This window comes from Phoca vitulina, unplaced genomic scaffold (assembly GCF_004348235.1).
Source record: "Phoca vitulina isolate PV1807 unplaced genomic scaffold, GSC_HSeal_1.0 scaffold2, whole genome shotgun sequence".
NCBI lineage: Eukaryota > Metazoa > Chordata > Mammalia > Carnivora > Phocidae > Phoca > Phoca vitulina.
The window spans coordinates 23,739,012-23,754,770 of record NW_022589705.1 but is presented as its reverse complement, the minus strand read 5'-3'; the positions used below and the strand labels follow the sequence as shown (position 1 = coordinate 23,754,770).

At 42.4% G+C, this 15,759-nt stretch overlaps 1 protein-coding gene across 1 annotated transcript in view; it reads right to left on the bottom strand.

Moving 5' to 3' along the window:
• The window catches only part of ABCA4 (ATP binding cassette subfamily A member 4), a 132,682-nt gene that overhangs the window by 35,109 nt on the left and 81,814 nt on the right, over positions 1-15,759 (bottom strand). Inside the window, exons 27-30 of the mRNA XM_032423312.1 lie at positions 13,588-13,844; positions 3,967-4,091; positions 3,400-3,498; positions 2,407-2,593 (exon numbers count right to left, since the gene is read on the bottom strand). Of these exons, the coding sequence (XP_032279203.1) occupies positions 2,407-2,593; positions 3,400-3,498; positions 3,967-4,091; positions 13,588-13,844 (668 nt within the window). The remainder of the gene's footprint in view (positions 1-2,406; positions 2,594-3,399; positions 3,499-3,966; positions 4,092-13,587; positions 13,845-15,759) is intronic.

Sequence of the window (15,759 nt, the reverse complement as noted above, 5' to 3'; positions counted from 1 at the left end):
AAGAACTGGCTTGCCTTTTTCTAGGACTCTGGCTATGGGGATCTGTTAAATTTTCCCACTAGGGACCAAGGACTAATTATTGAAAAAAAGTTCCTAAGCTAGGCAGGCAGCCTTGAAAGTAGGATCCACTGAGGAAATGAATCTCCATGTAGCTATGCTTGGCCCTCCTCCCCTGTCTTCCCAGCCAAGGACTCCTGTGCTGTGTCCCAATGCTGGATGAGTAGAAGCGGCTGCAAGGCCCCTCAGTCATCCCAGCAGAAGCAAAATTTCCTCTTGGGATACAGAGAATTGGAACAAGTTCCCTGATTCCCTCTTCTGGAATCTCTATGACACTGCAGTGGCTGAGTTGTGATTCAAAGGGAAAACATATTGCTTGAAAAATATAAAGGTATATGCTTTTACCAAATAAAAAAAGAGAAAAACAGGAGGATGCTCACAAACACAGAATCACTTATAGGCCAACAATGGTGATTGATGCTATCGCAAAATTTAGTCGTCCCCCATTATGTGCTCTGCCCTTCTGCTGTATGCCATGGTAACACACTTTTTTGTTGGGTTCAAGGCCTCCCAGAATAAAGACTATATAGTTCTCAGTCTTCCTTGATGTTCAGTACTGGCTAATCATGTTTAAGAGAAAGGGCAGTGTGGTAGCTTCTGGAAATCTTCCTTCAAAGACAGTGCATTTGCACACTTTGCCCTCTCTTCGTCTTCTACTCTGCTACCAGGAGAGTAGCTTCTGCCATGTTGGCCAGTGAGGCTAAGGGGTGTTTACCAGGGAGGAGCAACAGAACACAAGGTCACCGACTGCCTGCATGAACTTTCACTTGTGTCTTATGTTTATCCACTATCAGTTTGAGGTTGTCATCAGCTCAGTTGAATCTAATTCTAAATAATACAGTTTCTTTACCCACATTATTTCATTGAGTTCTCCTAATAACGCTACGAAGTAAGTAGTTACCTTTAATTTATAAATGAGGAAATGAAGGCTCAGAGAGGCCAAGTAACCAGACTGGAGCTCTCTGTGCCAATGCCAGTGCTCATCCCACTGGGACACACTGCTTCCTGGGGAATCGTTCAATCACTGGCAGATCATTAGAGAGGGCCACACGAGGCCCAGTTCCATGCCAGTCAGCTGGGAGGCCTGTTAGCAACTGAAGACAGAGTAAGACTTCTCTGGCTCCTTTCACTGTCTCTGACACCCCTGGGAGAGGCTCACTGGGGTGACACATCAAGGAGTTCAGAACTCCCAAAAAGGGCTCCTGGGTGGCTCAGCCAGTTAAGCGTCTGCCTTCGGCTCAGGTCCTGGGATCGAGTCCCGCATTGGGCTCCCTGCTCAGTGGGGACTCTGCTTCTTCCTCTATCCCTCCCTCCTGCTTGTGATCTCTCTCTCCCTCTCCTTCTCAAATAAATAAATAAAATTAAAAAAAAAAAAAAAAACCTCCCCAAAGAGGATGCTGCTCAGAGAAAAATGTAGGTGGCTGGCTGTGTTTGTGTATGTGTGTGTGTGTATGCGTGCACGCACGTGCACACATGCATGTATATGCATGTTAGTTACACAGCATGTGGCAAATGTCTTAAGTTGTTAACAAGTGTGCAAATACATATGCATTTGAATGGACACTACATTGGAATGGAAAACACTGAAAACTCACATGTTCAATGAGAGGTTAGTTACACAAATTAAATGAAACAGTGGAATAGTATGCAGGCATTAAAAGTGATGATGTATATTTATTGACATGAACCTATGTTCGTGATATATTTAAGTGAAAATAACAGGTTTCAAGACAGCATTTTGAATATAATCCTGTTTTAATGGATAAAAAGCAAATGTTATTGGTTATCTCCAATTATAGGATGATTTTTTTTTCTTCTGACTTAACTGTATTTTCTAATTTTTCTATAATGAGCATACATGACTTGTATATTTTTTTCTTTTTTTAATGCTTTAAAAAAAAAAAGATTTTATTCATTTATTTGTCAGAGAGAAAGAGAGCACAAGCAGGGGGAGTGGCAGGCAGAGGGAGAAGCAGGTTCCCCGCTGAGCAGGGAGCCCAATGTGGGGCTCAATCCCAGGACCCTGGGATCATGACCTGAGCAGAAGGCAGACACTTAACCAACTGAGCCACAAGGTGTCCCGACTTGTATATTTTTTCAGTGTTTAAAGTTTTTTTTTTTTTTTAATTAGATTGAAGAGGTAGTGCCTGGTGGAAAATGGAGCTACTGGCTGTGACAGGGCCCTTTAGCATGCCCCTCTGAGAGAACCCGAGGACTCCTCTGGCCCTTCACTCAGCTGTCAGTTTGAAATGTTAGTCTACAAACTCGGGAGGCACAGTGCATTTCCCCCAATCCCTGCTGTCACAGGCAGACTCAGGGCCTCTGGTTTCCCATGGAGGGTCGAGCTACCTGAGGGGGTGGGAGCCCCCCTGCGCCCTCGGGGCACTCAGGGAGCATGGTGAGCTTCTCTCTGGTGCTGCACATGCAGGAGGGCGAGGGGTCCTCTGGCGTCCATTTCTGCTTCTGGAACAGGTGGGTGATGTTCGGGGACACAGAAGGAGTCTTCCAGGGGGTTGAATTGCCACAGGGATACTCCCTCATGGAAGGCAAGAAAATATTTCACAAGCAGCTCCAGTTGATAAAAATCCCTAAAAATAAGAAATAGCGCCTAACCCTCTCCTTAGCCTTTCCTCTATGTCCTCAGACCCACGCATCTTCTTCTATTCTTGGAGGTTAGTTTCTGCTCAAAAAAATTAAGACTAGAATTTTGTTGATTGACTAGGTGTGGGGCTGGGCAATAACTATCTACTTTGTGGACTGTTTTATCTGCCTTCTTCCTCCTGGCACCTCTAGCTGTTGAGAAACAGAACAAATAAAAGAGGAGCTGGAACTTCGTCTGTTTTGGTCCTTACCTATAGCTCTGAAAAACACTGAATGAGACAAGCCATTAAAATTATACTGAAATTTTAGGATTCTTAGTGGATTTCAACTACTCTCTATAACTCCCTTCTCTGTACTTACAGGAATTGAAAGTTATGTAATTAATGCCATTCTAGGTCCAATTAAACAATAGCACGTCCCACATCTCCCTCCTTTCCCTGTTCAGATTCCTTTCAAATAAGTTGTGGGAAGCATATGTCAACTCAGTACAGAACTTTCTATATTGGGAATTCTAGAAATACAGAGCTGACTGTTGACACAGGAGCTTCCTAGGAGGTGGTGACACCCTTGCACACGGGTGTTGAAGGAGAGGCAGGGTGACGGTCAGGGATGTGTAAGCACCTGTGTAACAGAGAGCAGGATGGAGATGGGGCCTCTTGAGACTTGCCATGCCGGGACCCCGCCCTCAGGGCTTGCCTAGGGCAGCTGCTGCTGGGAGAACAGGGGTGTGCAGGGACTTACGGAAGCCACTCTTCCTTCAGGCAGCGGTTGCCAAAGCCTGGCTTGTTCAGGAGGACATCTGCAAGTGCTGCAAGCTGCTCACTGCCCGGCTGGTCCAAACTAGACAGAGTGAGAGGGGCTTACTTGACAGATACATGACTGGGACAAAGGGACAAAGCAGCCAACACACAACTCGACAGGCGTGCACTGAATGGCTGCTCCATACTGGGCATGTATTCAAGCCACAGAATGCTGCCTAGGGGTGGTTGTAGGTCTCCTGGGAAGGGAATGTGCTACTTCCACATGCCTGGCGATCTGCTGGCATATCATGTCTACACCTCAAAAAGATGGAGTTGAACCTATTCACCCAACCTTTACTTTCTCTTTCCTTACTCCTGGCAGTCCTGGTTGTCCACTTGGGGTCACCTTTCTCAAGTGATGGGTACATTAACTTCCTTTTGAGGGCAGTCCAAGGCTCCCTACCACATTGGTTGCTGTGGAAAGGGGAAGGTCCCACCAAGCAGTCTGACCTGGGAGCCCCACAACCCACAGGGGTGAATGATGACCTTTAGGCATGAGTCTACACACCTGAAGAAAGTGTACTGCTGCCCATACATCCAGGGGTGAAGGACCAAAGCCGGATATTCACCAAAGGGAGGGACGATGATGGAAAGCATCAGAGCCAAAAACACAAAAGTGGCTGGGAGCACAATCTGTCAGAAAATAAACATGGCAACGTGGGCTATGGTATGTGGTAGGTTAAATACACACACACACACACACACACACACACACACACACACTCATCCTTCTAAACATGTTGCAGCCCCATAACTGGGCCCTGGTGAAGAAGGTCAGGCTTCTGGGGAACATTATAAAGGAAGACACACAAAGGCAAGGTGTGTAGGAGAAAACAGAATGTTCTGGTGGCCACTGAAGAATGGCTGAAGTAGGCCAACACTGAGCACTGAGGTAGCCATGTTCAGCCAGAGGTGAACCAGAGTTTCTGTATCTGAATAAAAAATATATATATATAAAAAGAGGGAGGAGGAGCAAGATGGCAGAGGAGTAGGGACCTAAATTTCGTCTCGTCACAGGAATTCAGCTAGATAGGGATCAAACCATTCTGAACACATACGAACTCAACAAGAGATCGAAGAAAAGAATAGCAGCAACTCTCTGCACAGAAAAGCAACAGCTTTCTGGAAGGTAGGACGTGCGGAGAAGTGAATCCGAGGCGATATTCAGGAAGATAGACCACAGGGGAGGAGGCCTCCGTCGGCCGCTTCTGGCAAGTGACAGAGCAGCGGAGCACAAAATCAGAACTTTTAGAAATCTGCTCCGCTGAGGGACATCGCTCCAGTGGCTAAGCAGGGGGTGGAACTCTCACTGGGACAGTGGAGTCTCGGGACCCTCAGGATCACAGAAAGACCGGGGGTGCCTGAGTGAGGCAGAGCTCCCAGGTATCGGAGCAGGGAAGCCGACTGCAGAGATGGAGCCGAGGAGCGGGCTCTCAGCTCAGGGTTGCCATAAACCGCGATCTGCACCATAGTCGGGCCACTGCTCCCCCAGCAGGGACCCAACAAGTTGCAGATCCGGGGAGACTCCCCTTCCTCCCCTGGGAGGAGCGGTGCGGGAGCGCACCGCAGAGATCTGCTGGGTTTGGAGACTCCACGTGGGGTCGTGTGCCAGAGATAGAAACGCTCGGTCACAGGCCGGGTGAGCATGGAGTGCAGCCAGAGACTGGGGAGACAGGAGTGACTGACTGCTTTTCTCTGGGGGCACACTGAGGAGTGGGGCCCCAAGTTCTCGGCTCCTCCGGGGCGGAGATCGGAGGCCACCATTTCACTGTCGTCCTCCAAAGCTGAACGGAAAGCTTGCAGGGAACAAAAGTTCCCGAGAGCAAACCCGAGCAGATGACTTAGCCCGGACCGGCAAGGGCGGGGCAATTCCGCCTCCGGCAAAGACATTTGGGAACCATGCAACAGGCCCCTCCCCCAGAAGATCAGCAAGAACAGCCAGCCAAGACCAAGTTTACCGATCAATGAGAACGGCAGAACTCCAGCACTAGGGAAATACTGCACATAGAATTCATGGCTTCACCCTCTGTCTGCCCCTCCCCCTGCTTGTGTGCTCTCTCTCTCTCTCTGACAAATAAATAAAGTCTTTAAAAAAAAAAAGAATTCATGGCTTTTTTCCCCATGATTCTTTAGTCTTTCAAAGTTAATTTTTTAAATTTTCTTTTTCTATTTTTTTTGAATTTTTCTTTTTCCCTTTTTCAACCAACATCTTATCAATCCCTTTTTTAAAAATCTTTTTTATTTTTCATTTTTAGAGTCATATTCTACCCCTTCATTGTAGTTAACCTTATTTTTTGTATATATATAAGTTGTTCTCTCTTTAAAATTTTGGGATACAGTTTCTTCTAACAGACCAAAATATACCCTTAATCTCTAGTGTATGGCTTTGTTCTAGTCTCCTGCCTGGTCACATTCTCTCCCCCCCCCCTTTTTTTTTATTTCTCTTCTTTCTTTTTTCAACCAACTTCTTATCAATTCTTTTTATAAAATCTTTTATAATTTTCATCTTTAGAGTCAATATTCCATCCTTCATCGTATTTACCTTTATTTTTGTACATATGTAAGTTTTTCTTTCTTTAAAATTTTGGGAGGCAGTTTCTTCTAACAGACCAAAATACGCCCAAAATCTAGTGTGTGGCACTGATCTATTCACCATCCTGATCATGTTTGATCATATTCTTTTTTCTTTTCTTTCTTTCCCTTTCTTTTCCCCCTGGTTTTGGGTCTCTTCTGATTTGTTTAGTGTATATTTTTCCGGGGTCGTTGTTACCCTGTTAGCACTTTGTTCTCTCATTCATCTATTCTCCTCTGGACAAAATGACAAGATTGAAAAACTCACCTCAAAAAAAAGAACAAGAGGCAGTACTGACTGCCAGGGACCTAATCAATACAGACATTAGTAAGATGTCAGAACTAGAGTTCAGAATGACAATTATAAATATACTAGCTGGGCTTGAAAAAAGCATGGAAGATACTAGAGAAACCCTTTCTGGAGAAATAAAAGAACTAAAATCTAACCAAGTCGAAATCAAAAAGGCTATTAATGAGGTGCAATCAAAAATGGAGGCTCTAACTGCTAGGATAAATGAGGCAGAAGACAGAATTAGTGATATAGAAGAACAAATGATGGAGAATAAAGAAGCTGAGAAAAAGAGAGAAATAACTGCTGGATCATGAGGGCAGAATTCGAGAGATAAGTAATACCATAAGATAAAACAATATTAGAATAATTGGGATCCCAGAAGAAGAAGAAAGAGAGAGAGGGGCAGAAGGTATAATGGAGCAAATCATAGCAGATAATTTCCCTAATTTGGGGAAGAAACAGGCATCAGAATCCAGGAGGCACAGAGAAACCCCCTCAAAATCAATAAAAATAGGTCAACACTCCGACATCTAATAATAAAACTTACAAGTCTCAGAAACAAAGAGAAAATCCTGAAAGCAGCTCAGGACAAGAGGTCTGTAACCTACAATGGTAGAAACATTAGACTGGCAGCAGACCTAACCACAGAGACCTGGCAGGCCAGAAAGGACTGGCATAATATATTCAGAGCACTAAATGAGAAAAATATGCAGCCAAGAATACTATATCCAGCTAGGCTGTCATTGAAAACAGATGGAGAGATAAAAAGCTTCCAGGACAAACAAAAACTAAAAGAATTTGCAAACACCAAACCAGCCCTACAAGAAATCTTGAAAGGGGTCCTCTAAGCAAAGAGAGAGCCTAAAAGTAGCATAGACCAGAAAGGAATAGAGACAATATACAGTAACAGTCACCTTACAGGCAATCCAATGGCACTAAATTCATATTTTTCAATAGTTTCCCTGAATGTAAATGGGCTAAATGCCAATCAAAAGACACAGTGTATCAGATTGGATAAAAAAAAACAAGACCCATCGATATGCTACCTGCAAGAGACTCATTTTAGACCCAAAGACACCCCCAGATTGAAAGTGAGGGGGTGGAAAACCATTTCCCATGCTAATGGACATCAAAAGAAAGCTGGGGTGGCAATCCTTATATCAGACAAATTAGATTTTAAACCAAAGACTATAATAAGAGATGAGGAAGGACACTATATCCTACTTAAAGGGTCTATCCAACAAGAAGATCTAACAATTAATTGTAAATATCTATGCCCCTAACATGGGAGCAGCCAATTATATAAGCCAATTAATAACAAAAGCAAAGAAACACATCGATAACAATACAGTAGTAGGGGACTTTAACACCCCCCTCACTGAAATGGACAGATCATCTAAGCAAAAGATCAGCAAGGAAATAAAGGCTTTAAATGACACACTGGACCAAATGGACTTCATAGATATATTCAGAACATTCCATCCCAAAGCAACAGAGTACACATTCTTCTCTAGTCCCCATGGAACATTCTCCAGAATAGATCACATCCTGGTCACAAATCAGGTCTCAACCTGTACCAAAAGATTGGGATCATTCCCTGCATATTTTCAGACCACAATGCTTTGAAACTAGAACTCAATCACAAGAGGAAAGTTGGAAAGAACTCAAATACATGGAGGGTAAAGAGCGTCCTACTAAAGAATGAATGGGTCAACCAGGAAATTAAAGAAGAATTAAAAAATTCATGGAAACAAATGAAAATGAAAACACAACTGTTCAAAATCTTTGGGATACAGGGTGTCCTGAGAGGAAAGTATATAGCAATACAAAGCTTTCTCAAGAAATAGGGAAGGTCTCAAATATACAACCTAACCCTACACCTAAAGGAGCTGGAGAAAGAACAGCAAATAAAGCCTAAGCCCAGCAGGAGAAGAGAAATAATAAAGATCAGAGCAGAAACCAATGAAATAGAAACCAAAAGAACAGTAGAACAGATCAACGAAACTAGGAGCTGGTTCTTTGAAAGAATTAACAAGATTGATAAACCCCTGGCCAGACTTATCAAAAAGAAAAGAGAAATGACCCAAATAAATAAAATCATGAATCAAAGAGGAGAGATCACAACCAACACCAAAGAAATACAAACAATTATAAGAACATATTATGAGCAACTATATGCCAGCAAATTGGACAATCTGGAAGAAATGGATGCATTCCTAGAGACCTATAAACTACCAAAACTGAACCAGGAAGAAATAGAAAACCTGAACAGACCCATAACCAGTAAGGAAATTGAAGCAGTCATCAAAAATCTCCCAACAAACAAGAGCCCAGGGCCAGATGGCTTCCCAGGGGAATTCTACCAAACATTTCAAGAAGAATTAATACCTATTCTTCTGAAACTGTTCCAAAAAATAGAAATGGAAGGAAAACTTCCAAACTCATTTTATGAGGCCAGCATTACCTTGATCCCAAAGTCAGACAAAGACTCCATCAAAAAGGAGAATTACAGACCAATATCCCTGATGAACATGGATGCAAAAATTCTCACCAAAATACTAGCCAATAGGATCCAACAGTACATTAAAAGGATTATTCACCAGGACCAAGTGGGATTTATTCCTGGGCTGCGAGGTTGGTTCAACATCCGCAAATCAATCAATGTGATACAATACATTAATAAAAGAAAGAACAAGAACCATATGATCCTCTCAATAGATGCAGAAAAAGCATTTGACAAAGTACAGTATCCTTTCTTGATTAAAACTCTTCAGAGTGTAGGGATAGAGGGTCCATACTTCAATATCATAAAAGCCATCTATGAAAAACCCACAGCAAATATTCTCAATGGGGAAAAACTGAGAGCTTTCCCCCTAAGGTCAGGAACACAGCAGGGATGTCCCCTATCACCACTGCTATTCAACATAGTACTAGAAGTCCTAGCCACAGCAATCAGACAACAAAAGGAAAGAAAAGGCATCCGAATTGGCAAAGAAGAAGTCAAACTCTCACTCTTTGCAGATGATATGATACTTTATGTGGAAAACCCAAAGGACTCCACCCCAAAACTGCTAGAACTCATACAGGAATTCAGTAAAATGGCAGGATATAAAATCAATGCACAGAGATCAGTTGCATTTCTATACTCCAACAAGACAGAAGAAAGAGAAATTAAGGAGTCGATCCCATTTACAGTTGCACCCAAAACTGTAAGATACCTAGGAATAAATCTAACCAAAGAGGCAAAGAATCTTTACTCAGAAAACTATAGAATACTCATGAAAAAAATTGAGGAAGACACAAAGAAATGGAAAAACGTTCCATGCTCATGGACTGGAAGAACAAATATTGTGAAAATGTCTATGCTACCGAGAGCAATCTACACATTTAATGCAATCCCTATCTAAATATCATCCACTTTTTTCAAAGAAATGGAACAAATAATCCTAAAATTTGTATGGAACCAGAAAAGACCCCGAACAGCCAGAGGAATGTTGAAAAAGAAAAGCCAAGCTGGTGGCATCACAATTCCAGACTTCAAGCTCTATTACAAAGCTGTCATCATCAAGACAGTATGGTACTGGCACAAAAACAGACACATAGATCAATGGAACAGAATAGAGAGCCCAGAAATGGACCCTCAACTCTATGGTCAACTAATCTTCGACAAAGCAGTAAAGAATGTCCAATGAAAAAAAGACAGTCTCTTCAACAAATGGTGTTGGGAAAATTGGACAGCCACATGCAGAAGAATGAAACTGGACCATTTCCTTACACCACATGCAAAAATAGACTCAAAATGGATGAAAGACCTAAATGTGAGACAGGAATCCATCAAAATCCTAGAGAAGAACACAGGCAGCAACCTCTTCGACCTCAGCCACAGCAACTTCTTCCCAGAAACATTGCCAAAGGCAAGGGAAGCAAGGGCAAAAATGAACTAGTGGGACTTCATCAAGATAAAAAGCTTTTGCACAGCAAAGGAAACAGTCAACAAAACCAAAAGACAACTGACAGAATGGGAGAAAATATTTGCAAACGACATATCAGATAAAGGGCTAGTACCCAAAATCTATAAAGAACTTATCAAACTCAACACCCAAGGAACAATAATCCAATCAAGAAATGGGCAGAAGACATGAACAGACATTTTTCCGAAGAAGACATCCAAATGGCCAACAGACACATGAAAAGGTGCTCAACATCACTCGGCATCAGCGAAATCCAAATCAAAACCTCAATGAGATACCACCTCCCCACACCAGTCAGAATGGCTAAAATTAACAAGTCAGGAAAGGACAGATGTTGGCAGGGATGCGGAGAAAGGGGAACCCTCCTACACTGTTGGTGGGAATGCAAGCTGGTGCAGCCACTCTGGAAAACAGTATGGAGGTTCCTCAAAAAGTTGAAAATAGAGCTACCCTACGACCCAGCAATTGCACTACTGGGTATTTACCCCAAAGATACAAATGTAGTGATCCAAAGGGGTATGTGCACCCCATGTTTATAGCAGCAATGTCCACAATAGCCAAACTATGGAAAGAGCCAAGATGTCCATCAACAGATGAATGGATAAAGAAGATGTGGTATATATATACAATGGAATATTACACAGCCATCAAAAAAACCCAAAATCTTGCCACTTGCAACAATGTGGATGGAACTAGAGGGTATTATGCCAAACGAAATAAGTCAATCAGAGAAAGAGAAGTATCATATGATCTCACTGACATGAGGAATTCTTAATCTCAGGAAACAAACTGAGGGTTGCTGGATTGGTGGGGGGTGGGAGGGATGGGGTGGCTGGGTGATAGACATTGGAGAGAGTATGTGCTATGGTGAGTACTGTGAATTGTGTAAGACTGATGAATCACAGACCTGTACTCCTGGAACAAATAATACATTGTATGTTAAAAAGAAGAAAGAAGAAGAAAGAAGAAGAAAGAGGAAGAAAGAAGAAAGAAGAAAGAAGAAAGAAGAAAAAAGAAAGAAGAAGAAGAAGAAGAAGGAGAAGAAGAAGAAGATGATAGTAGGAAGGGAAAAAGGAAGGGGGGGGAATCGGAAGGGGAGATGAACCATGAGAGACTACGGACTCTGAGAAACAAACTGAGGATTTTAGTGGGGACGGGGTGGGGGGATGGGTTAGCCCCATGATGAGTATTAAGGAGGGCATGTATTGCATGGAGCACTGGGTGTTATATGCAAACAATGAATCATGGAACACTACATCAAAAACTAATGATGTAATGCATGGTGACTAACATAACATAATAAAATTTAAAAAAATAAAAAATAAAAATGAATCAAAAGCCATTAAAAAAAAAGAGTACCCAAAGCAATCTATAGATTGAATGCAATTCCTATCAAAATACCAATAGCATTTTTCACAGAACTAGAACAAACAATCCTAATATTTGTATGGAACTACAAAAGACCCTGAATAGCCAAAGCAATTTTGAAAAAGAAGAACAAAACTGGAGGTATCACAATTCCAGACTTTAAGTTCTATTACAAAGCTGTAGTAATCAAAACAGCACGGTACTGACACAAAAACAAATAGATCAATAGAACACAATAGAGAACCCAGAAATAAACACTCAATTAATCTTTGACAAAGTAGGATAGAATAAGCCACGAGAAAAGGTCTCTTCAACAAATGGTGCTGGGAAAACTATATGATTACATGAAAAGAATGACAGTGGATCACTTTCTTACACCAAACACAAATATAACTCAAAATGGATAAGAGACCTAAATGTGAGACCTGAAACCATAAAAACCCTAGAAGAGAGCACAGGAAGTAATTTCTCTGACATCAGCCATAGCAACCTTTTTCTAGATATGTCTCCTGAGGCAAGGGAGATAAAAGCAAAAATAAACTATTAAAACTACAGCAGAATAAAAAGCTTCTGCACAGCAAAGGAAGTAATCAACAAAACTAAAAGGCAACCTACAGAGTGAGAGAAGATATTTGCAAATGACATATCTGATAGAGGGTTAGTATCCAAAATATATAAAGAACTGATACAACTCAACACCCCAAAAACAAATAATCCAATTTAAAATTGGGCAGAAGACAAGACAGACCTTTCTCCAAAGACAAATAGATGGCCAACAGCACATGAAAAGATGTTTGACAACACTCATCATCAGGAAAATGCAAATCAAAACCACAATGAGATATCACCTCACACCTATCAGAATGCCTAAAATCAACAACACAAGAAACATGTGTTGGCAAGGATGTGGAGAAAAAGGAACCCTTGGTGGGAATGCAAACTGGGCCAGCCACTGTGGAAAACAGTATTGAGGTTCCTCAAAAAATTAAAAACAGTAATTGCACTACTGGATATTTACCCAAAAAATACAAAAACACTAATTCAAAGGGACAAAGCCCCCCCCCCCCCATGTTTATTGCAGCATTATTTACAATATCCAAACTATGGAAGTTGCCCAAGTGTCCATGGATAGATGAATGGATAAAGAAAACATGAGATATATACCATGGAATATTAGTCATAAAAGAGAATGAAATCTTGCCATTTGCAGTGACATGGATGGAGCTAGAGAGTATAATGCTAAGTGAAATAAGTCAGTCAAAGACAAGTACCATATGATCTCACTCATATGTGGAATTTAAGAAACAAATGAGCAAAGGGAAGAAAAAGAGAGAGAGAGAGACAAACCAAGAAACAGACTCTTAACTACAGAGAACAAACTGATGGTTACGGTGGGGGGAGTGAAATAGGTGATGGGGATTGAGGAGTACGCTGGTCATGATGAGCACTGAGTAACATACAGAATTGCTGAATCACTCACTATATTGTACATCTGAAACTAATATAACACTGTAGGTTAATAATACTGGAATTAAAATTAAAAAGTTAATTTAAGAGAAAAGGAAAAAGGAAAAAGAGGCCAATGACCTTGATATGTAGGGTCACTGCAAAAATGAATGCAAATATGACTTTGCCCTTCACTGTAAAAATGAAAACAATCTTAACATATTCACTATTATTTTATTTTCTCTGCTAGTGAGGTCAAACACTTAACGGAGAATCTTTATGTTACTAGGAATCACAATAAAGTTGGCAAGGAGCAAACAAAGCCGAGAGAACCTCAAGAGGGTGCTCATCACTGTGTCTGAAGCGCCGGCAGGAGAAAGGCCAGGAGAAAGCCAGAAAGAGAGAGGAGGGAAAGGCCAGGAGAGGGCAGGCAGGCCTTGGCCACCAGAGGCCAAGCGCGGGCAAGGCCCGACAGTAATACCTGGGCCAGGAAGTCCTTGTGGCTGCGCACACTGCGGTGGAACCGCTTGACCAGCAATGCCTGCACGTGCTGGAGGAGGAGCCGCGCCCCTGTGTTGAGCTGGCTGCGGGGCTTGGGCTCCGGGCAGGCCTGGCCGCCAGGGGGAGGCGCTGCTTCGGCTGCGCCCCCATCGGAGCCCTGCGGAATCTCTCTGGCCTCTCTGGGGCCCAACCACGGGTGTCGGAGGCTGACGTTTTCTCTTCTCTGTTGAGTGCCCCCTGATTTGGAAGATTGAATTAATAAATTTAGAAAAAAACACTCGCAGGGTTTGGCTCTCATGTGCCTTTTTTTTTTTTTTTTTTTTTTTACTGCACTGGTTTTTCCCTTCATTTAAATTAGCAACAAAATGTCAGGCGAGGTAGGTTAATAAGCTTTTAAAGATTCTATTTTGGGGGACACCTAGCTGGCTCAGTCAGCAGAGCATATGGCTCTTAAACTCAAGGGTCGTGAGTTTAAGCCCCACATTGGGTGTGGAGCCTACCAAAAAGAAAATAAATAAATAAAAATAAAATGATGATTCCATTTTTTTTTTATCATCTATAGACAGAATCACCTGAAATACTTTAAAAATTCTCTACAGTAGCTAAAGAGAAGAGGATATAAATGCATTGACATTTATATCAATAAAAACATATAACTAAGTAAAAAAAATCAACCTTACAGAGCAATGTGTGTAATAAGATCATATTTACACTAGAGAGCCACGTGCATCATATACAAAAAATTATATGTTATACATATATACACATGGACATATGTAACAGCAAAGCTCTGACAGAATACCCACCAACTATTAAAAGAAGTTACCACTGCAGGGGGAGAGCTGGATAAGGGGTGGGGATGAAGGGGGAGGGTGATTTTAGCTTTTTTTGTATTATTTCAATTTTTAAACAGCAAAATATATTCATGTGTAACCTATGGACTTAAGTAAAAGTCAGAGTTGACTTGGTTTTTTTCTAAATTCTTAGAGGCCACTGGGAAGCGGTGGAAAGACTAGTAAACTAGGAGTTAGGTGACCTGGGTTTGAATCCTGACTCTTACTAGATGCATAAATTGGACTTTCTGAATCTGAGGTTTCTCCTCTGTAAAACGAAAATGAAAACATTTCACAGAGTTGTGATGAGGATTAAACAAGCTAACACGTAAATGTGCTTTAAGAACTACTCACTGCAAGTCACTAGTTATGTTGAGGCTATAGTTTATCATCACTGATTAATGTTCATTTGTAGAACATGTTGCTGGACATAAAGGGCGAGCCTAGAGGACCGCTGGTTGGTCCCCAGCTGCTTTCTTAACCCGTCCTAAAGTCCCCCAGCACAAGGGCAGCCGCAAGCCCAGTCACCCTTTCAGCTAACACTCACAGGCACCTGCAACGCAGCATCCTGGCTTCTGCAGCCTCACTCATGACCTGGTGCCAGAGCCCCAGTTCTCCCGCCTCCTTTCCCTGATCTGGGCTCAGATTTTTTTTTTTTAAAGATTTGTTTATTTTAGAGATAGAGTGAGAGTGTGAGCAGGGGGAGGGGCAGAAGGAGAGGGAGAGAAGAAGCAGACTCCCTATTAAGTGGGCAGCCCAATGCGGGGTTCCAGATCCCAGGACCCTGAGATCATGACCCCAGCTGAAACCAAGAGTCGGATGCTTAATTGACTGAGCCACCAAGGTGCCCCGTGGGCTCAGATGTGATGTGTGCTGTGGCTGCTCCTCCCTCTGGTAGGATCCTGCTGCCTTTCCTCATGTCTATCCCATGAGCTTTGCTCTCTCTCTGATGCCCCATCCAGACTGGAGCCCACTGTGGAGGCCAGAGCAGAGGGCGCCAGCTGAGGGCAGTCAGAACCGTGTTTGTTCCTGGCTTTCTGCTGCCCTCTAGTGGTCACTGGCTGTGAGCCACACCTTTAGAGGCTGCACTGACCCTTTTGGTACCTTGAAACTTGGGACCCCAATGGATACCTACAAGTTCCTTCAGACTTTGGAGATAAGATCAGAAACTGTCATCCTCTAAAATGGAGCCAATTAAAAAATGCATTTAGCCATCTGAAAAATGGGAAAAGGTCCACAGTGAGAGTGTGGACTTGGTCCTAGTTTGAGAGCTAAAACCAGGGAATAAGACTCAGAAACCTGTTTGATTTTAAGGCAAG